The 22,839-nt window shown below is 48.6% G+C and overlaps 1 protein-coding gene across 4 annotated transcripts in view; it reads left to right on the top strand.

The window, feature by feature from the left end:
* LOC119396496 (protein FAM107B) overlaps nucleotides 1-22,839 on the top strand; it is a 197,052-nt gene that overhangs the window by 133,282 nt on the left and 40,931 nt on the right. The window contains exon 1 of one of the 4 annotated variants that reach the window (XM_037663744.2): nucleotides 11,791-11,998. The exons of the other annotated variants lie outside the window; for them this stretch is intronic. Within the exon in view, the coding sequence (XP_037519672.1) occupies nucleotides 11,983-11,998 (16 nt within the window). The 5' untranslated portion in view covers nucleotides 11,791-11,982. Of the gene's footprint in view, nucleotides 1-11,790; nucleotides 11,999-22,839 lie in introns of those variants that run through there. 4 annotated transcript variants of the gene reach the window in all.

The following is a 22,839-nucleotide window of genomic DNA, read 5'->3' as shown; positions in this document are numbered from 1 at the left end:
CAACAGCTATTAGTATGTACGAAGGGAGTGCGTCACAGGTACATCACCGGGTTATCTCCGGTGCACCACTGGTGCAGCACGGCCATTTTTCCTGATAATAGAAGTCTTGTATATAGAGCCTCCCTGCGTGCCTTAAGACACTTGAGAGTATACATATATAGAGAGATATATATAGAAAGGCAGGGAGGTTAATCAGGTTACATTCGGTTTGCTACCCTACATGGGGGGAGGGGGAGGAAAGAATAGAGAACGAAAGAAGGAAATAGTGAACAACTGACATTCTCGCAGGCATAGCATGCGCATACCAAGGTCTCAAACTGAGATCCTATAACTGGTAGCGTAGTGATGTGTGAAATCATTTCGGAGACGAGAGCTTTAAGGTAGAACTCGTAAGCGCTACTTCGCTATTTTCAGAGCTCACCTTATTTCTTCGTGTGAATAGGACAGAGCGGCTCAACGTGAAAGGAAGTATACAGTATATTGCGTACGTGCGAATTTGACAATATACTGTATAGTCTGGTGATGCAATTGATAACCGGGCGTTCGTTGTTTCGCTGCTGGAGCTGTTTCGCATTTCTCATTTCGCTATCGACCATGGCGCGGACGCCATCCTGCGGTTATCTCCAGTATCAATCGCCAGGCGTAACAGATAAGAACGGAAAATTAAGTTCGAACGTGAGCAAATGAGTGCTCGATCTCGTATAGAATAATGAGCTGCCGCGTCGTGCTTTCTAGTCATATATATATTTAAGGTCCGAAAGCAGTGCACGGGTTTTTGAGAGCAGTGAAGGGTTCCGTATTTTGACCGTCGGTGGTTTCTTGTATAACGTGAATCCACCAAGTGAGTGCACGCACGGTGTACACGAGAGCTTTCGCGTTGCACGCTAATGTATACGAACCTGGCCACCGTGCCCAGAAACTGCTTTCTGCTGGCAAATATGTGTTCCACACTCGCCGTTTTGGCTACGAGTGGCATTGGCTAACGCTCCCAGGTTTACATACACATAAATAGCCAATTAAAGTGGACTGGAGGATGACTGCCGCTATAGCTCAATTGGCAGAGCATAGGAAGCGTTATCCAAAGGTTGTCTTTTCGTCCACCTCAATTTCTTTGCATTTCATAATTAGTACACTGCGGTTAAAGACTACATTTAATTTCCCGCTGTAGCTTCCTTGGCTTTATTGTCTGCTGGTTTCATTAGGGCTGTGCCTAAGAAAGAAAAAAACGGTTCCTTTATTAATTCCATTGCTTTCTATTCTCGATTTCAGTGCCGGAACCGTACAAACCGATTATCGAAATCGAGTCGGGTGCTGTCTCTCCTTATGCTCTACAGCGCGATCATCCGGTGTTGATGCATCAGCTCGGAAACACGTGCGCCGTCACCGTTTCACTTTTGATGAATCCGCAGTCCTTCGTCTTCCGACGCATCACAGACCGAGCCTGAACACGTGCGAAAAATTAAAGCGGGGCCTTATGGATCGCCCACTTCCATTATACCTCCGTGCACAAATGCATAGATAATACACCTCAGTGCGCGTGCAGATCAGTGCGCCTTTTGTGCTCGTACGAGAGGCGCTATACTCCGAGCTTTCACGAAGCGAAGACACGGTTCTCGCTGACAGCTTCGCCGCGCTCCTGATGGAGGGAAAAAGAAAACCGACAAAGGAGTGCGAGATGATTTGAGATAGTATACGCGTCACGCAGAGGCCAGAGTTCTTTAACCGCACTGGTTAAAGGCAGGAGTGGCGGTCTTGCCGCAACGTGTATACGCATGTATGGTTGGGTGCCCCATGCGGCGTGCGGTGGATGGTAGCGCCCAGTTTACGCCAAACTGATTCGTCTCTCATCACCAGCTCAGCAGGCTCACGTCTTCACAAAGGGTGCGTATGACGGGCGGACCGGAGCCTTTGCGGGCCACTCTCGCGTCGGCCGAGAAATAACGTCTCAGCTGCGCTCTAAATACGCGAGGCTAGCGCGTCACAGCGCGCACAGGCGCGCGCGCGCGGTGGCGCAGGCGACAGGATTTCTCTCAGAGGTGTATACGGCCCCCTCGGGTTTGGTTGTGTGTGTGTGCGTGTGTGTGTATATAGGCAAGACGTGTTCACGCGCCAAATATTTTCTCCGTCCACGCCTAGACGGCAATGTGCGTGCTGTCGCGCACCGCCAGCCACCAACAAAGCGCCTCTTATGAGGAGAGAGAGAAGAGTGGAGGCTTTTCCCACAAAGTGTGGCTGACAGAGCTGGCGATAGCTATAGTATATAGCTATAGCATACAGGTGTCTCCTGCGCGTGCGCTGTAGCCGTCGCGCAGTCTCCCGCGAACTTTGACGGGACTTAAAATATACGAGGAAAGCCTATACGACTTCTCACATCGAGTCTTGGAGCGTTTATCAAACGAATCAGGCACGCTTCGGTGTGCAGTTCTTGCAGCCTTTCCTATGCATATATACCTGCTGATTTTAAAATTAGGGATGTCGTCCAGCCTTACTTGACGAGGCAAAATTTCGTATTTCCCACAATCCAATAAAGGATCCAATAAAGTTCGTTGTCTGTCTGTCTGTCCCACAATGTATGACACAAACGACGCTGATGATGATGATGATGATGATGATGATATGTGGGGTTTAACGTCCCAAAACCAAGATATGATTATGAGAGACGCCGTAGTGAAGGGCTCCGGAAATTTCGACCACCTGGGGTTCTTTAACGTGCACCTAAATCTAAGTACACGGGCCTCAAACATTTTCACCTTCATCGAAAATGCAGCCGCCGCGGCCGGGATTTGATCCCGCGACCTTCGGGTCAGCAGTCGAGCGCCATAACCACTAGACCACCGTGGCGAGGCGACACAAACGACGCTGTTGCCTTCGAAGGTTTCGTGCATGCCTCTTGCGTCTTCTTCTTTCTTTTTCATATTTTCAAAACTTATTTTTGCGTAATTGATGCATGACACGCGAGAGGCTTCACATGCGATGAACAATTGTGCAACGCGTTGTTTTTTTTTTTTTTTTTGCCGGGAGGGGGGGGGGGGCGAGGGGGTGAAGGGGGACACGTGGCACGCTAGGGTTGTAGACAAGATGCTTCGCGAACTAACGCGAACACTTAAGTGTTAATTTCTGTCGCATTTAAGGCGTAAAATAATCAACACGATCATATCACCTCACCAACCACCTTGGGCACGAGAATATGTTTAAAGCTGCAGCGCCTGTTGGTCGAACAGCGCATAGAGTGCTGAACTGTGCGCTAGAACACCTTCACCTGCGTTTAAGCACTCTTTGCTGCTTTGTATGCGCAGATACCCGCGCTTGTTCGATCGTTGCGTGGTTGTGATGATCCCTGTCGATTCGAGGCCAAGGTATTGTTCGTCGGCGGCGCCTCCATTTAAACCGGTCTCTCTAGTTGGCTGTGCGGTTAACCGTTGTCTGGTATACCTTTGTCGAGGTCAGGTCAACCACCGCAGTCTATACTGGCCAGTTACCTGAACAATTCGATAAAAATAGCAGTCTGCTGATTTGTTCTCTTTAGACGTCTTCTTTGTGTGTGTGCGTGTGTGTGTGTGTCTCGAGTAGCGGTGTCCTTGATGCTGTCATTAATACACCGTCGCAGGCTTTAGTGGATCGTTATCTCCGCTTATGATATCGGATGTCCATTCATCCGTATAGCTAGCACCATCCGGGCTGTCGTGCGCAACATAATTTTGTTTCTGACGAGCCACTGCAGGCCCTAGTCATTCGTGCGCCGCTCGAATGGGGCGTCACCAAGCGGATGATAATACGCAATGCTTCATGTAAGATAATCACGTAATATGTAACGTAATCGTATAGCGTCGTGTAATCTCATCGTCATGATAACGAAACAAGAGCCAGAAAGAGACACGCAGGGCCGGCGTATGAGGGCGATGTATGCGCGTGCGATGTGCATACATATTTGATATTGGCTCGCATCGCGCTTCAACCTGCAGTGCTCTATGAACTGTATAGGTGAAGTAGTGCGATTAGCAACGGTGCTTTTAAGGCGAAAGCCTTAGGTGCCTCATTAAACGCTAAATGTGACCGTCGGCGTCGTCAACACGACTGGTGCAAAAAAAAAATCGTATGATGACGTCACAATAGGACGTCACCATGTGGTCGGGATGACGTCATCACGTAAAGCGACTGAGAAGAAAAAGGTGCACATGGCTTTCGTCTTCGACTCGTCTTAGACAAATACATAAGGGACAGCGCCTGACTTCCCGTTATAACAGAGAACGATCTCGTAGGCACGTTGGATTGGAGCAGTGACAGCTTTTCCCATGGCACTTCGAACGGGCAGTGCACGTATTCAGTTTTCTCCACCCTGCTGCTGGACACGTCGCTGGCTCACACGTGCGGGCTGTCTCGGCTGCCGCGACTGCATCGATCTCGATCCCGCGACTGCTGCTGCTGCTAGTTGCCGTCGCCGCCGGCGCCGTCGACGCCGCTCTGTCGCGGCGGTTGTGCGTCGTCCGGCGCCTCGACGCTGCCTGCAGCGCGCACGCTACAATCAGCCAGCCGATGTGGCCGCACCCCGTCGCGGGACTTCATTACGACGATTATACTGCGCGGTCTTTCTCGTCTCGGCATTTGCGTGTCCGGATTATTGCGTAATGCGCATATAGTGTGTACAGTAGCGCACGCTGATTGGATACAGGCCTGGATAGTCGGCGGTGACGATTGGCTAAGCGTTGACTGCTGGGCTAGTTGGTTCTTGTGAATATTCTGTAGAACATTGTACTGGCGAACAAAGACACGCACAGGATACAAAGGTACACAACGCCAGTGTGTCTCTTCATATCCTGTCGTTGTGTGCATCTTCACATCATGTACTTGACTTTGTTCGCCGATACAAATGTTTCGCAGTGACGATTGGCGCCGGTTGGCCAGCTCTCGAGCTCCGTCAAATCGGCACGAGCTGAAATGTATACAATCCACTTTGTGGATTTTTACAGAATAACACCCAAGACCTCTCTTGAGTCCCTGCATGTACCGGGAAGGAAAGCGCCTGTGGTGCGTGGCTTAACGGTTATGGCTGCGCTTCTAAACACGAGGGCTAGGGTTCGACTCCCGGCTGCGGCGGCCGCATTTCGATGGCATCGAAGTGCAAGAACCGCCGTGTGCTTAGATTTAGGCGCACGTTTAAAGACCTTAACTGGTCAGAATTAATTCGAATTCCCACCACTATACGGCGTGCCCTATAATCATATCGTTTTGGCATGTAAAACCCCAATCAGTTATAGTATAATATATAAATAAAACGTTTAACGAGAGCTGATGATTTTGACCTGCCTCAATTAACTATTGTCAAGGAGGAGAAAAGGAGGAGGAGGGTTCGTTTGAACGAAATATAATCATGTTTATGAGTTGGGTTCATGTAGCGTGTTAAACATCGTGAGGCACGTTTTAGTTGTGCCTTGTAAGGATGATTCCCGTGACTCCACCATCGTCCTCGATGAATAAATGCAATTTTTGCTACTACCATGTCTAAGCATTTTATCCACGGCGAAATCCTGACGCGGGCGTATAACCTCTCTCAGGTGACAGAAGCTGATACAGCCTGGCGGAAGAAAACGTGCACTCGCCAACCAAAAACACAAAACAACAATTTCTTGACGTTTCAGCGCACTGTGCGGGTGCCTAGTTCACAGTGAACGAATTCATGGCAGTCTGTATTAGCTTTATTATAGCATGCACTTTAAGTTGTTGAATTGTGAACGAGTTTCATTTGAAGGACTTTCTTTAAAAAAATATTTAAAAAAAACCTTGTCTAAAGTTGAAAACACGTGGCGCGACATCTTGTTCTGTCGTGGGTCTTTCCGCAGCTAATATATAAAATTATTCGTGCAGTTGGTTCCGGGCGCAGTTCTAAAGATTAGGCAACTCGCAGCGCCAGACATCAGGATCCTGCGTTTCCAGAGTTTTATCGCGATCAGATAACGCTGGCCAGGGTTTCGGAAGACCTGCATTCCTTCGAGATGATAAAAAGCTCGCGTCCTGCGCCGCAGTCATACGCGCGCCGTCCCGGTAACTCGGCAACCGCCGGCCCGCCGCCTCGTAAAAGGAAATTGCCTGCGGTCGTATAAGTCTTATATAGCGTCGTGGGCACCTCGTTTGTCGGTGCCGTTACTGGACGACGAGTTTCAGTCGAGATACTGCCACGCCTCTATAGAGATGACCAGGCTGATACGCAACGCAGTCTTGTTGCAAGTGGGAAGATGTGACGTATTACAAATATACATTACGCCTTTGTGATGAATTCGTGCGTCACAGCTTCCCGCTATAGCAGTGTTCTCTTACGTCACAGCTTCCCCCTGGCAGTGTACTTGTACTTGGCAGCTTGGCAATAACCGTGGTCTATCTCATTGTATTCCTAGACATTACAAAGTTGCAATGTAGTTAACAGTGATTCCACTCCTGCGCCAACTGCGCCAAATTGTATTTACTGCGCCATCCTGATAATATCGACGAAAATTGCGCCAAACTGCGCCAAAGTCTCGGGTTTGTAGGGCGTCTATCACCGGCAATCGCACCGCCGGCGCGTCAGAACATGTGCAGCTTGATCTTGGGGCTGCTAAAGTCACAACCATGGACCAGGAATTATTCCGCTGAATAAATAGCGCTCGTGCGTGCGTCCCGAGTAAGCCACGATGCCATGCAAGGTGCCGACGCAGCTTCTGTTCTGCAAGTCGGCTTGACAGCAAAACGCGCTCTCCGCAGAGGCTCGTGACGTCTAGACCTCTCGGTAGCGAGAAAGTGCGACGGCGATGCATCGACGGACGTCTTCTGTTTTAGAAACGCTGCTGGTAGCTCGTTTCAAGCGTCGCACGGCATCGTAAGGAAAGCAATATTCAGTAATAACTACATGTGTGCTGCTAAAATGTCTGTCACTTCTGTTTCCGGACATCGCGGAATGAAATCTGGGATCGCTAGCAGTATATTTATGGAACAATATTGAATTTTCCTTGCTTCGCGTTTATGGAAGAGCACGCGAACGGTGGAAACGCGTTCACACTTTCCTCAGATATACTTTATCCATGGATCTTCATTCGGAAGAGCTTTATCGTAATTACTTATACCAGCACGTCCGAGTTTAATCACTCTGCGGTAAATACCCCCTAAAAGGCCCTGCCCTTTCGAGCTCACGTGCTAGGGTTCCAATTCGAATTTTTTTGCTTGCTTTTTAAAAATGTCATCTCATTAATAAAAGCATATATCCTGGTCGGAGCAGCCGCAAATACGCAGCTGTCAGTAGCGGGCCCGTCGCTGACTGCCCACAGTGAAGCGGCTACGCCATGTTACACGTCCGCCCCTCGCTTTCGGGGGTCAATAGCTGACGGGTAAAAAAACTCAGTTTCGTCTAAGGGCGAAGCAATGAATGCGATACCAACAAATTGTATTAAACGAAGTAAGGCTGGCAGCTAACTCTTTTGGATTCGCTCTCGCGTAACTCAACAAAACACTGGTTTAAGGGAATATGGCCGCTCCAGGAACCGAAGCGTTTCCTTCCTCTGAGTTCTCTAAACGCGAGCTAAGCGTTGAGAGCACAGCAAGTTTACGAGCCGTCTCCTGATGCCTCGAGATTGCGCGCGCGCAAGCGACTGCGCCCTTCGAACGATGCAGTCCCCCCCCCCCCCCTCTCCCCTGGCGTCCTTTCATGGTCCTTACGAAAGACAGGCGGGGCGTTTCCTCTCTGTTTGATGAGCAATCGACGGCAGGCCTGCACGCGGGAAGATGTTATCTCATGCGCTGTCCGTGCGACGGAGACAGACGGCCGGCTAGCTTAATTTCCGCTTCAGCCGCGTTCGTCGCCAGCGCTCGCGAGCTTTTACCCGCGGCTAGAATGCGCGTAGTGATGTTATTAATTTGGCCTTTATACAGAAAATTACGGCAAGGGCGACGGCAAAAATCCGCGGGGAGCGTCCATATAATTGTTATCACAATAAACATTTCAAAAAAGTTGAGGAGCCATTTCACTCTGTGAAGTGGATGATAAGCGAAGCTGTTTCACGCATGGCAAGGAGGTGACATGGTGGAGGACAGTTTGGTATGTAAGGCCAGGTTGTTAACGTTCAATACGCAATATTAATGCGAAAGCATCAGATGCTTTATCAAACACGAAAATTGACCGTCGGCGGCGTCAATCGATTGATGCAAAAAATAATCATGTGATGGCGTTATCATCACGTCATAGATCGTCAAAACTTGTGACGTCATCATGGCGTCATATATCGTGATGTCACGTGATGACGCCATCGTCGCTTTACACTGCTTCCGTAATCGGTGCGCCGATCATGGAGCTAGCGCAAAACCAGGTGAGGTGCAGATAGCTTGCAGAGAAGGAGGGGGAGGATCAACCCATCGATCGAGAAGAAAAAGAACCTGGCTTTCGCCTTGGAGTTTTCTTAGGGGAATGCATTAGGGACAGCGTGGCTCTTTGGCATTGAGGCACTGCTGTACATCACGGCGTTTTGTCTACAATGTCTGCTGATAACCACATAGATGTATTTAGAGTGTTATTTCATAAAGTGCAATTTTATTGATCTGGTATTCTGTTTATTTGCTAGTGTGGAAAATAATCGCCGAAGAGGTTAATTCAGAACACTAAACTGCATGAGCCCTTATTTTTTCATTAGCGAGTGAAGTATGGAGTTCTCCTGAGATGATTTTTTCCATGAGATTTGCAATGAATCGAAATATTTCTAGCCTTCATAAGAGCCCCATAGTAATATTCCGGTGCTTGAATGTTATTGCAATATGCTTCTGTAGTGCACTCCAGGATGTAAAATTTGCTGCTCCAGAGTGCTCCCAGATGCAAAATTATCTGCTCCAAAGTGGTCCAAGATGAAAATATTGCTGCTCCAAAGTGCTCCAAAACGGAAGTTTTGCTGCTCCAAAAATTGCTCCAAATCAGAAGTCCTCGGTAGCGTCACTGAGTTAAACGTCACATCTTCCCGCATCTTCCCGCTGTGACAACTAGCCAGCCAGCAGCGCATCCTCGCCCATAGGCATTGCCGTATCTCGAATGACACTCCTCGCCCAATTGCTGTGACGTACAGGTACATTACGAACTACTGGTGGGCGTGTCAGCTCCCAATTATCATTTTTTGTTGCCGATTTCGTCTAGCACTGCTCACTGTCTGAATTATTAAGGCGAAAGCCTTAGATGTCTCATCAAACGCGAAAAGTAATCGTCGGCTTCAGCACGAGTGATGCATTAAAATATCACTTGATGACGTCACCCGATCACGTGACAGGTCGCCGAAATTTGTGACATGATGATGTCACATAATGTGACGTCATTACAATGGACGGAGAAGAAGGCTTTTGCTTTCGAGTCGTATTAGGCAAATGCACAAGGGACCGTCTCACTTTTTGTACATTCCTGTATATAAGTGATCCCCTACAGAAGTCAATATAAAATCAGACGTAATTACTTTTGAAGGCATTTCTGCTTAATGACTTGTACACTTCCAATGTACATTCGTGTAATTACCACTTTTAGAATGCTGGAAGCAAAAATCCCCCTGTATATGCATGATGCGCGTATCCGTGTTCTTGTGAATGGATATCTCGTCACGTTTCGCGTAGCAAGAATAGATGTTATTAGCGGGAGCTCGCAGATGAAAATGCGACATCGTGTGGCCTGTTGCCAAATTGACGCTGTATGTTCAGGATTTCGACGTCGTACATATTTTTGGTATTTGAAGCTCATGAGATATTCAAAGATGTTCTCGGAGTGAATGTGTTACGTAATAATTTACGTAGTTGATTACCGGAAATATTGAAGAATGCACAGTAATGCGTGCGTACAAAGCAGTGTGTCGGAATGATGCAACGGCGCAATGTCAGATGTATAGCGCCTACCTGAAATGTACTGTACACTGTCGTCCTTTATGAAAGGGAACACGCGAGCGCGCGGCCTGCGCGCTGCGGCAGCTAGCGTACAGCACCATCAACCGAGAGCTGAAGAAAGCACGTCCGCTTTTGGCGGCATCGCCCGCTGCGCGACCGAAGCGGGAGCGTAATCTAGCAGCGCTTGCCCACCGGCCATGACTCGTTATTTTGTTTGCCAATAGATGACGCCAAAAGCGGGTGCGCTTTCTTTCGCTGTCGGTTGATGGCACTGTAGGCAGCCGCAGCAGAGCTCAGGCCGCGCGCTCGCGTGTTCCCTTTCATAAAGGACGACAGTGTACAGTAATTTTTGGCATTCAGCGGCACCGTCAATGAGAAGGAAGGACATTCGCATTGCATAACGCGGTCTGCGCATTGCATCTGCACGTCCTTCGCGTGCTTCGCTTGCGCTTACATTCGATGTCGTCGATGCACGTCCCGCAATGCATATATCCGGCCTGTGTGCTATATTATAATTGCAACGCACAAACAGCGTGACGCGATGTACCGTGTACAGGCGGGTATACGGATCAGCTCGCCCTCTGCAGCCATATCCGACGCGGCACCGCGGATGTTTTGCGATCCCGTGCAGTCACGTGACCCGACTTTTTCTTTACCGGCGATGCGTTGACATCGAAGCGGACGTGGTGACCTTGCTTTACTGCGAACGGCACACAAAAGGTCACGCCTCGTGTGCCAGGGTGGCCCGGAAGGAAGGGAGGGTGCTGTAAGCTAATTACACGCGAAAACGCTCTGGCGCAGAAACAATATCGCCCGGTATGTCGGAGACGCGGTTCGCCACGCACCGGTGCGTTATGTGGGCCCCCTCAAAAACGAGGAAATGGTCGGGAAGCGGTTTAAATGTGTAGAAGGCGGTGGCGCACGTTTGTGTATACGCGGCGTCGGGGCTCTGGAAAAGAGAGAGAGATAGAAGCGCCGTAATGCACAGGGCGTAACACTCGTCGCTTCTCGAAAATCGCTATTTTGCCGACCTTTCTTATTGTTTATAGACTTAACCCTGAAGTCCAGAATTCGACGAAAACCCGTCTTATCGGGAAAATTCATGTGAACACACTCGCATGAATTTCACAATGTGAATTGAACGCATTCGACTAACATCGTGAACAAGGCAACCGAAACGTCTATATTTATTTCAACGATTGGTCGGCGCTCGTTATTTCCCGCCAGACACAAGTTTATGTACTTGTTTAGACACGTCGATGTAGCTAATATGCTGCAAATGATGTTTGCGTTTGTTTTCTAGTCTGTTGTGTGAGCTCGCATAATAAGGTATTGTCCGTAGGTATATAAAGTTATGGCATTTTGTGCTGATATCCTGCCATAACACGACCATGTAGATCTGTTGCGATCTGCATCTGCTGCGCAGTCTGTGACTGCCAACTGCCAACTCCCTCCTCTCCGTCTGTGCCCCCCCCCCCTGCCCCCCACGCACACACACCACGTCATTCTTTGCAATTGTGCGACGGTAACATGCCTGCATCGAGCGCCGTATACAGTATATTAGAGACATTGAATACCCCCAATTTCCTGTATTATCGAGTGATATAGCGGTGGGAAGTGCGATACTATAATAGTCGCATATGTGTAGGAGACGCGGTTCGTTTCACTCGTGCACTATGTGCAGTGCTCGCACGGTTACGCTTTTCGCAACGCAGTGACGCGACGCACTGCAGCGTGCGTTGCGACGGCACGCGCGACGTTGTTGCTGTTGCTGTAAGCGATGTCGATCAAGGGAGAAAAAAAAAAAAGCGATGCATCCTGTGACAGTGAGTGCGTGCCTGTCTGAACGGCGGGTGATCACCCGCAGCTGTTGTTGTCGCCGAAGGGCAGCGCATGCATCGGGGTGAGGTGATGTGGGGTGGGAGTGGGGGTTATTTCACGGTGAACTTGGCGGCGGCGGGACCTGCGACAGCCGTGCAGCGGGCGCCGACCGAGAGTGAGCGAAGCACTTCACTTGTCGACCCGCCTGTCACACACGTCCGAGGTCCTTTTATAAAAGCCGCGCCGGCCCGCAAGGTGCGTCAAAACAGCGGCGCTCCCTCCGAGCCCTTCGTTATGCGGTCATCTCGCGGTGAGTGTGTGTAGTATATACCTTTATTTTTTTTCGACGTTTTTGTTTGGCGTGGTTCTTCCGCCAGATTCTTCTTGTCCGACTCTGCCGGGCTTTCGCGGAGGGCATGCCTCGTGTATGCATACTAAACGCGGTTAGGATATTATGTTTTGTTGTGATTCTCGAAGTCCTCTCGTTTAAAGAGATTCTTTAAGTTCTTCGGTTTAAATTGTTCCGTCAGGAAGGGGCAGGACGGCGAATGCCGAAAGTCGTTTCGCAAATTCGATAACGTTTGCTGGCATGCAGGGTGATGCATAGTTCGTAGGTACAATAGCACGAACGTTTAAATTAAGAGAGCTGAGCTAGTTGGTAGGTATTCATGTTAAAGGACTGGGCGTGCAAACGTTTGTCGTGTCTTTTTACTTTTCTCTGGTGTCCGTGTGTGCACGCCCAGTCCTTTAACATGAGCGCAGACGTAACACGGAAGCAACAAAAGGAGACAGGACAGCGTGCTGAAAGCACTCTGCAAAAGTGCTTTCTAATACAACGTTTCGTTAATCCCCTCCACGTATGGACAAATTAAGCGCCGACATCGACTGTACGGGTCGGATCTCTTCGCATTCTTCCATTTTGATGCTCTTCATAACTGAGCCCACGCGTGTACTAACTCCTCAAACGCGTTCCGAAGAGAAGGAAAAGGAGAATTTAAAACGTGGTCTCGTTCCTCACCCCCCCCCCCCCCCCTCCCCATCCTACTCCACCTTTCGATTTTTCTCGTAAACGAAAACAGTTACAGGTGGATCTAAGCTCGCTTGATAGGTTTCGGGGCCTTCCCATTAGCAGAATGAAAGGGTTTGATCATTGCTGCGTGTCTCGAGTCAATCGTGGAACGTCTGTACCTTTCGCGTCCCAAGTTTTGACGACCCGCTCGGGGTCTTCATTTTGTTATGATCGGCCTGCCTGGCTTGGCGCCGCTTTGACGCATGAGACGTTGCGGCTAAGACTACCCTGATTTCTTCCGGGTCAGCTGTTCCAGAGATGCCCCAAGAGCGGCGACAACACGAAGGTCGTTCGTCTATTATTCTCAGGTTGTCTGCGCCCCTCGTAAAACCCTTTGGGCACGCCTGACCGACTGACGGATTGGGAAGAGTTGTTGGCCGTCGAGGCGGCTTGCTTTGTCGTCAAGGTGCCCCGGACAAAGGACCCAGCGTCTGGGAACCGTCTGCGGATGCATTTCCCACGTTCTCCGTGGCGCCCTGTTGCCGCTGTTTCCAGAATTCGTGGTCTGCCTCGCGCATACCCATCATTGCAACAGACTACGAAATTGACTTCCACGTAAGACTCAACGTCTTCGTGCTGTGCCGTGTGTGCGCGGTGGGCAGTGTTTTTCCCTCGCCATGGGACGAACTGGACGTGCCTCTTTCTCCTTTCGTGGGTTGGGAAGGAGGCGGCGTTTCACCTTCCCCTTTTGGGGGCGGAGGTGAAGATGGAAATTTTCATTGGGCTGTCCTGGCCTCCATTGTTTTTTCCTACAGGGAACCCTGGGAAGACCAGGACATAAAATGCGAGCGCCGATGCGCTCCCGACGAGCTCTCACAAGTTTTCTCAAGCTGTCACAAGCTACGAGAAGCTCCCCTCGAGAGCTTCCATGATGCTAACCCCATCATGTAGCAACACGCTACCTGTAAATAAACGTTACTGTTAACAGCTCCGGGCTCCTCTCCTCGACATCTCCCCCGGTACTCTGGCTGGCTCCGGTCCTCTGGGCAGACCCCCGTCTACATCAACTGGATGGCAGCGGTTGGATGCTGCGGACAACTGGAACAGATCAACTGGTCAGCAGCAACGGGATGACCCATGCTTGACTCGGGCCTCAACGATATGGTGAGTGCTTGACTTTCTTTGAGTTTTGCCAGGTTTTAGCTTTTGAAGTTTTCTAAATCTGTGTGTAATCTTCTGTGCGTATAGGCTTCGTTGTACCGCTACCATACGTCACAGCTATTCACCATTTTAGCTTTCATGTTCTAAAACTGGCAGTGTTTTACCGTGCGTCTAGGCTTCGCTTGTTCGCTACCTAACGTCACGGCGGGTAGAAAGTCCTCACTCGTGAAGACCATGGAGTTGGTAAAGAAGCTAGAGAGACCAGACCTCTTACTACTGTGCGAAGAGCTGGGAATTAAGGTTGGGAGAGAAGAGAGAGAGTCACAGCTGATTAAGGCTATTCAGGAATGCGGGGCGGAGGATGATGAAATTGAGGAGTGCTGGGAGGAAGTTGAGAAGAACAAAAGATGGGCTGAAGAAGACAGGATAAATGAGAAAAGGCGATTGGCTTTAGCACTTTATCAGGCATCAAGTAACCCGAATAACGGGATAGCACCCTCAGATAAGAAAAAGAAAGGTCCTGCTAAGTCCACGTCTACAGTGAGCCACTCAGAAGATCGAAAGAAAGAAAAGGCGTTTAAGGCTAGGAAGCCGGTTGTATGCCACCGTTGCAAAGAGCTAGGTCACATCGCAATCGGCTGCCGCAAGCCTAGGAATGCTCTCTGTTTTCGGGACAGCAGCGACAATGATCTGGAACCATTGAAACCCCCCATTCAGGAATTAGTTAAGGAAAACGTACCGCGGGACTCTGCCGCAACGTTTGATAGTGTACATCCGTACTCTTTGACAAATGAGGTGACCACAGGGGAACGCCCGTGTGCATGGCAACTAGTTGAAAATGAAAGTGTGTGTTTGCCATTAGCCCGCGTTGCGAGTGAGGGACCGTTCAGACTGCTCGCCACGGAAACTTTGGTGTCCCAAAACCTGCCCGAGCATTATCCCTCTCAGAATGACGTGGATATGCTTTCGAAAGACCTTTGTTTTGGTGACGAATTGGCGGCAGCTATGACGGATCCGATGGCCTGTGAGTCTGCTCATGAGGTTCCGAAAGCAGAAAGCGCTAATGAAGCAGACTGTAAAAGTTCAGATGATGAGGCGCTTAGCTTACCACGAGAGGAAGAGGCGCTCAACATAGCGCGAGGTGATGAAGCGCTTAGATTAGCGCGAGGTGATGACTCTCATCAAGGAGAGACATCTGATGGCGAGCCGGCTGGTTTAACAAGTGTCGATTGTAGCGTTGTTTCTGAAGAGCAGACAGCTAGAAATAACGCCGAGGATAAGCCAGTTGAGCCGCCTGGAGTTTTGAGCAATGTACTTCCGAGTATTATTGCCGAGTCGGGGAGCGTTCCGTGCCGCCCTGAAAGAAAAAGGCGCCAGCGAAAACTTCGGGAAAAGGGGAAAGGTCCAAGTTGCCTCGAGCGGAGGCTGGAAACCCCTAATAAGTTCTCTAAAAGCCAAAAGTTGCGGGTCTCGCACAAATCGAGATTATGCATGAAGCGTGTCGCGAGGGCCAGGAAAAAGAGACGCCGAAGTGGTCGCCTGGTTTCTTTTGTGAAGGCTAAACGGTGGAGCAAAGCGAGGTGGTGCGTACGCGACTGTAACGACAGAGGTCCTCCCCCAAGTTTGCGAGAAGGTGACCGCTGCTCTGGGAGGCCCACAATGAGGAAGCTTAAGCGTCCGGGTGCTTCTTTGTCGGAGTTCGGGGCCCGCGGAACAAAGGTCACCGCTACTGTGTGCTTCGGACAGGTTGGCTTTTTGTCCCTCCGTCGCGATCTGGCCGATCGACAACTGTGGTATGCGCGTCCCCCCAGAGCACGTCTGAAAGGGTGCCGCATTAAATTACGCACTGTCACGAAGGATACTAAGAATTTGTCTTGTATCCAGCTTTATTATTGTTTTGTTTAGCTGTCTAACGTTTGCATGTCTGCCGATGAGCAAGGACTGTGTCGATTTTTGAAAGTTTTATTTTCCTCCTCATCTTAACTGCAGACATTGAGATATTTGCTAAACTGCTTGTTTGCTTACATTTTGCAAAAGCTAGCACCCGAGTAGAGGGTTTTGCGCTGATTTCAACAGAGAAGTAGGCTGAAGGTAAAAGCCTCTGTTTAAACCTTCTGTTCTTGCAGTGAAGTGTAGGTTTTGTTTCTCTGTTTGTTTTATGTTTTACGCGCAAGTTTATCTTGACAGAGAAGTAGGCTGAAGGTAAAAAGCCTCTGTTTAAACCTTATGTTTTTGCAGTGTAGTGTAGGTTTTTGCTTTTGTTGATTTTATTTTATCCGCATAATGTTCGGGCAGTGTAAGGCTACCAAGAATTTCTCTTGTATCCAGTTATGAATTGTTTTGCTTTTAATGTGCGCGTGTCTGCAGATGAGCAAAGAATATGTCGATTTTTGTAACTTTTATTTTCTTCCTCATGATAACTGCAGACATTAAGATACTTGTTGTACTGAGTGTTTGCTTACATTTAGCGAGACCTAACACCCGAGTAGAGGGTTTTGCGCAAGTTTATTTTTAACAGAGAAGTAGGCTGAGGGTAAAAGCCTCTGTATAAACCTTGTGTAAATTGCAGCACACTTGTTAGTATGCGCATCAGTGTAGTGTAGGTTTTTTGTTTCTCTGTTTGTTTTATTTTCATACGCGCAAGTTTGATTTTGAGTTTTACTTATACTGTGAGAGGCGTAATTCATTAACTACCTCCTTTCGTTTTGTTCCGCCCGTAGCACCTGCGTGCCTTGAACGCTGTGAATCTCTCTGGGAAATGATACAAAACGTTAGGCTGTTGATTTGCTTCGCACGTAGTAGGTCTGAGTTTGTTATGGCTTCGTTATCTGATTCTTGATTTTCACGAGTGAGCACACCAATTGTAAATTTCTAGGGAGTTTTACCAAAACTGTAACCTGGCATTTCTCGAGGTCAGTTGAGTGCCCTATGTTTGTTGTGCCTCGGGTCTTGCGTGGTTCGTTTCTGGCGTTTGCTGGCCATGGCTCAGGTCCAGAGTTTGGTGCAGCCTGCGTCAACGTCTACAAGGGAGCAGATCTACGGTCTCTGCGGAGTGCTTGGTGCTGCAACCCCTTCGAGACCTCCTGTGACGGTGGACGGGCTGTTATGATCGGCCTGCCTGGCTTGGCGCCGCTTTGACGCATGAGACGTTGCGGCTAAGACTACCCTGATTTCTTCCGGGTCAGCTGTTCCAGAGATGCCCCAAGAGCGGCGACAACACGAAGGTCGTTCGTCTATTATTCTCAGGTTGTCTGCGCCCCTCGTAAAACCCTTTGGGCACGCCTGACCGACTGACGGATTGGGAAGAGTTGTTGGCCGTCGAGGCGGCTTGCTTTGTCGTCAAGGTGCCCCGGACAAAGGACCCAGCGTCTGGGAACCGTCTGCGGATGCATTTCCCACGTTCTCCGTGGCGCCCTGTTGCCGCTGTTTCCAGAATTCGTGGTCTGCCTCGCGCATACCCATCATTGCAACAGACTACGAAATTGACTTCCACGTAAGACTCAACGTCTTCGTGCTGTGCCGTGTGTGCGCGGTGGGCAGTGTTTTTCCCTCGCCATGGGACGAACTGGACGTGCCTCTTTCTCCTTTCGTGGGTTGGGAAGGAGGCGGCGTTTCACCTTCCCCTTTTGGGGGCGGAGGTGAAGATGGAAATTTTCATTGGGCTGTCCTGGCCTCCATTGTTTTTCCTACAGGGAACCCTGGGAAGGCCAGGACATAAAATGCGAGCGCCGATGCGCTCCCGACGAGCTCTCACAAGTTTTCTCAAGCTGTCACAAGCTACGAGAAGCTCCCCTCGAGAGCTTCCATGATGCTAACCCCATCATGTAGCAACACGCTACCTGTAAATAAACGTTACTGTTAACAGCTCCGGGCTCCTCTCCTCGACATCTCCCCCGGTACTCTGGCTGGCTCCGGTCCTCTGGGCAGAACCCGATCACACAGGTGTGTTCCTCCATCGCTCGGATACACCAAGCTATCGCCTGAGGGTCACCACATCGGCGATGGTCGTCCGTGTTCATTCTGTGAGTGAGTGAAAAGTGATGTCGGAATGTGCGCGTCTTTGTACGATTTACCGCCCGCAAAAGCCATGCATTAGCGTTGCCACAAGTGCGTGTGACTTGGAGTCGCAACGTGGGAACCTTGGTGATCCATTGTGAATGCGCCGTGCTGTGTGCCTATATGAGTGACGTATGTGCGGACGAAGCGTGAGAGAAAGAAAGCGACCAACATAACCCGTTAGCGCAACGCAATGCGAAAGTAAACAAACCAGGTGTGGAGAATATGCACTGGTGTGTGCATTATAGGAAGATAATCGCGGTCGTCATACGGTGCGTGTGTCGTTATGTGACGCGTGCCTATTGGCGCAGTGGCGTCGTTAACGGAATTCAGTTCCACCAGCCCCGAATGATGAGCTAGCTTGAAATGCCCGTCGCGTAAGTATCGCGCTCGATGCACGAACGCCTTGCAATGAGAAACGCCGTGCGAGGTAATCGTTGTCTACAAACCGTGAAATAATGCGCTCGCTGTGACACGTCGATTGCATGGATTGTGATCGTAACTGAAGTGACGCCGCTAAAACTATTATAAAAAAGAAAGCTTTTGTTTTTAATGGCATTTCATCACACTTCACGATATCATATTTGGAATTGTTCTTGTCTAATGTGCGTTTTTAGCATATCGCGTGTATTGTGTGCACGTATTACGCAATGATAATTTGTTTATATTAAACTCGGGGAGGTTATAGTGCATAGACCCTTTTTAAGCGCATATTCCTTCTTGTGAAGCCTCACCCCCTCACTATGCTTCACGAACAAATGAGGAGGGGGGAGCCGGAGAGGTGGGGCTTGACAATGTACGAAAGGATGTACTTTCTGGTTGCGTCCACCGAGATTATTTATATAGACATTTATATGTTTTCCTTTTTTTTCTTCGAGGATGCGCGTGTTTTTCCATGTCCGAGTGTATACGTGTGGTCTTTTGGCTACTGAGTTTTTCATTTCTACATTTTTTTATTATTTATTTTTTTCGCTCTACCTGCACGGAGGACGGTGCTATAGAAGCGCATGGAAGCCTCGTAAAAGTTGCCTTGATAAAAATTGGTCTCCGATCGAAACGTTGACAAATAAACTGTTACTGAGGGAACAGCGCAAAAAACTGGACGGAGAAAGATTGAACACACGACACAAGCGCTATGTCGTGTGTTCAATCTTTCTCCGTCCCGTTTTTTGCGCTGTTCCCCTCAGCATCATGTACCAACTGGCCTTCAAGAAACCCTTCTGCAAATAAACTGTATTTTGAGAAGCGTGTATCCTTTCTATTGTCTTACGGCAACCGATGACAGCAGCTTATAAACTAATAAATATATATATATATATATATATATATAGATATATATATATAACCTTCGCCAAGACACACACATATATAGAGGTGGCCCCCTGCTGTAATGGGCCCCCCTGCTGTAATGCCCACTGGGGCGACGCAGGTCGTTTAACGTTTGAGGGCTTAGGAGTAATGGCAGTGCCAGTGCAAGTTGTCGAAGCGAGAACAATCCCACGTAAAACTTTTAGTCAATGCCAATTAGCCTCGTACGTCTCCTTGGCGTGAACGTAACGGCAAACGCATGCAATGGCCCTCGCAGTTAAACGCCGTGTGTGCTACACGCTTTTATTTCGTTGAAACAAGACGCCCAAATGAAGCCTTGACGTTTTCCTCAACACGATGGACAAGCACGGCGACTAGAGACGCAAATGCGGTATTTGCGGCAACACAAGAGTAAAAATTCACAAAGGCAATCTCAGACCACTTCGTCATACTTCGCTTTGAGTCACAGTTGCCATAGTTACAGCAGACAGTGAAGAAAACTGGCGGCGAGAGTTTCGCAAAGAATTACAAACGACCCTATTAAATGTGATTAATGTCCCTATTTGTTCCGTGAAACCGTAAAATAACGAATCCTTTATTTAAGTTTTATGTTAAATCTGGCATTCTTTGTTTTAATACCCTAATAGCTACTGCTCAGAAACATCGCCTTTGAGATGTACATTACTTCTTCGTATAGACTCCGAGATGAACGCGGGGGGTGCGATTTAAACAACACATATATATTATGCTGACACTGACCTCCGTGCCCTTCACAATTTATTTATCTAGCTTGCTTTCTTCATTTCAACATCAGTGCAGTATTGCAAATAAGGTTTATATGCGTGAAAATTATTGCCATTGTTTAGGAACTACTTCGTTTGTAGCGCGGAGGCATGAAAAATATTGAGCAATGCGGTCTCGTGGGCGGAGCTTATATTTATTCTTAGGCTGTCACCGACTATAGTGTTGAAGCCTAATGCAAAGACTGTCAAGGGCCAGTTTCGATGGTATTGCCAGTTGAATGGCCCCAATTGGAAGAACAAACGGGCCGACTACGTGAATTTTAATACAAACGAGAGCCCAGCTTTCCTAATTCCAAGGCTTATAGCGCCAGGCGAAGGCTGATTAAATGCAGGCAAGGTTGGTCGCGGAGCCAGTTAAGCCGCCGGCGTTGTCTTCCGTTGCCACTCCATGTGACCCAGATTCGTGTGGCATGCTTGCGGATAAACGGTATGTAGTTTTTCAACGCTTCCTCGTCGGGGGCGTAGCTCAGATGGTAGAGCGCTTGCTTAGCATGCGAGAGGTATGGATCGATACCCAGCACCTCCACGAATCTTTTTTTTTTTTGTTTCAGCATTTATTATATTTTTTTATTCATCAGCGTGATTGCAAAGAAATAGTGTTATAAAATAGTATAAATGGACACTATAGAGCAAAACTATTTTTCTCATATTAGTAACCTTTCACAATACCAAAAACACCACGATTGCTGCAAGAAGACGCTTAGTAACGACAAAACGCGCAAAAACAAAATGTGGGTGGCGAGGCCACCTTGAAGTTTCCGCACCATTCGCCGCCGTGACGTCACATGTTTTGACAGCGCCTACTAAGGACTACGTAGTTCCTAATCATGAAAGTAAAGTACATTGTCCTTTGAAGGGGCCATAAAACTTATATACCAAGTTTGGGGTAATTTTGTTGAGCCAGGCGCCAAAATACGATAAATACACCTTTGAAATCCGTGACGTCACGCGGGGAGATTCGGCGCGAAATTTTAAATGAAACTTTCAACTTGATTTCCTTTTATTATACCTATGATGGCGAAATTAACGAAATTAGAGTTCTCAGAGCACAATTTATCGAGCTAAACCGATTCGTTGTTTCTCTTTAGTGTCCCTTTAACGTGCCAGACACTATGAAAGGAGATGAAACGGAGGACAAACTAATTAGTTTAAGACACTGGACGAGATTACTACAGAATTTACTTTTCTTTTAGTCGGATGTAGTGCTTGATCGCCGCACGCGCAAAACTCAGTACGATAGCACACCATGTAGTCGGTATAGCAGCATACCGTGCAGTTTAATACGAAAGATCCATCCATCCATCCATCCATCCGTCCGAGTCCGTCCGTCCGTCCCGTCCGTCCGTCCGTCCGTCCGTCCTCCGTCCGTCCGTCCATCCATCCATCCATCCATCCATCCATCCATCCATCCATTCGAGAAGCGTATCATGGCAGTGTCCAAGTCCAAGGTATCAGCACCGACTGAGCAAGAGATCACGTTCAAGGAGCCCCTGGGCAAGACTGCGATGAATGCCAGGCGGCCGAACAGGCGCAAGAACACTCCGCAGCCGAGGCCTACTCTTGCCTCAAGTGGGTTCTCATGAGCCCTAACATGCACCACGTGAATGAACCGTTGCAGGAATGACCATACGTGTCATTATTGTGTCGGTTCACACTGATGATACTGGGTTTCTGTGGCGCAAGTCCATGTGTAGGCAAAGAGCTCCACATCTTTTTATGTGAGGTTACGGTGGCCAATTATTGCACTTAATATTGCTATCTTGTAAAATGGCTCTGAGCAGCGCAATCCCACAATATGAAAAAGAAAAAAAAGATATACATAATAATACTAATAAAACTATACTTATGTAACACGTGGTGCGACCTATAAAATATGAAATATTGGGGAGTGACCGTAATTTCATATAATAATAATAATAATAATAATAAAATATATATATAATAATAATAATATAATAATAATAATAATAATATAATAATATTCATTTAATTATATATAGTATTTATTATTATTATTATTATATTATTATTATTATGCCAAACCCTAATATGGTTATGAGGAGAGGACCGCCGTAGTGGAGGGGCTCCGGAATTTCGACCACCTGGGGTTCTTTAACGTGCACCTAAAATATAAAAAACGCATATACACCCGCACCCACAGCCCGTACACACACGCCTGGAGTGCTCATGCGTTGTTACGTTTGGCCTAAAATTCATCGAGGCCGACGCTATTGAGCGTACAGCTGTCTACCGGAATGCTGTCCTCTCCCCCGTATCGGCGCTTAGACGGAGGCAGGAATGCCGATTCTTCTGTAGGAGCTTTTGGGCGGGCGGACATGTCGCTGTCGACGGATTTCCCAGAAAAGGACGTCGGAATTCGGAGACCCCCTTTGGCTTGTTGTTCTCTGCGTGAGAAAGCACCGCGGGAGAGTTTCACACCCAGCCACATCTGCCTTCTACGCTACCGCAGCAGGGAAATTAACCTGCGCCAGAGGGAGCGGTCTGCGTGTTTTTCCGGAATTCGACACACCCGCTTTGTCGTGCGTTTTGGTCAGCGTGGGACTGCGCCGTTGAAGACGCTCCCATCAACCCAGGTGGGGCCTTCACCCGAGGCAGCCATCATTCACACTTCTTCCAAGTATTACTGGCAGTGGAAACAGAGGTCATCGGCCCTTTCCCCTTTGACTGACTGCCTCTTCCGACCTTCTCACCTACAGTTCTTCGGGCGTGGCGAGTGTAAGTGTGGTGAATCTTTGCCTCCTTTCGGGAGGCCGGACGCCAGACACAGTCAACCGGATTGCGGAGACGTGGACC

Source organism: Rhipicephalus sanguineus, chromosome 6, assembly GCF_013339695.2.
Source record: "Rhipicephalus sanguineus isolate Rsan-2018 chromosome 6, BIME_Rsan_1.4, whole genome shotgun sequence".
Lineage (NCBI taxonomy): Eukaryota > Metazoa > Arthropoda > Arachnida > Ixodida > Ixodidae > Rhipicephalus > Rhipicephalus sanguineus.
This window is presented reverse-complemented; position numbering and strand designations above follow the sequence as displayed.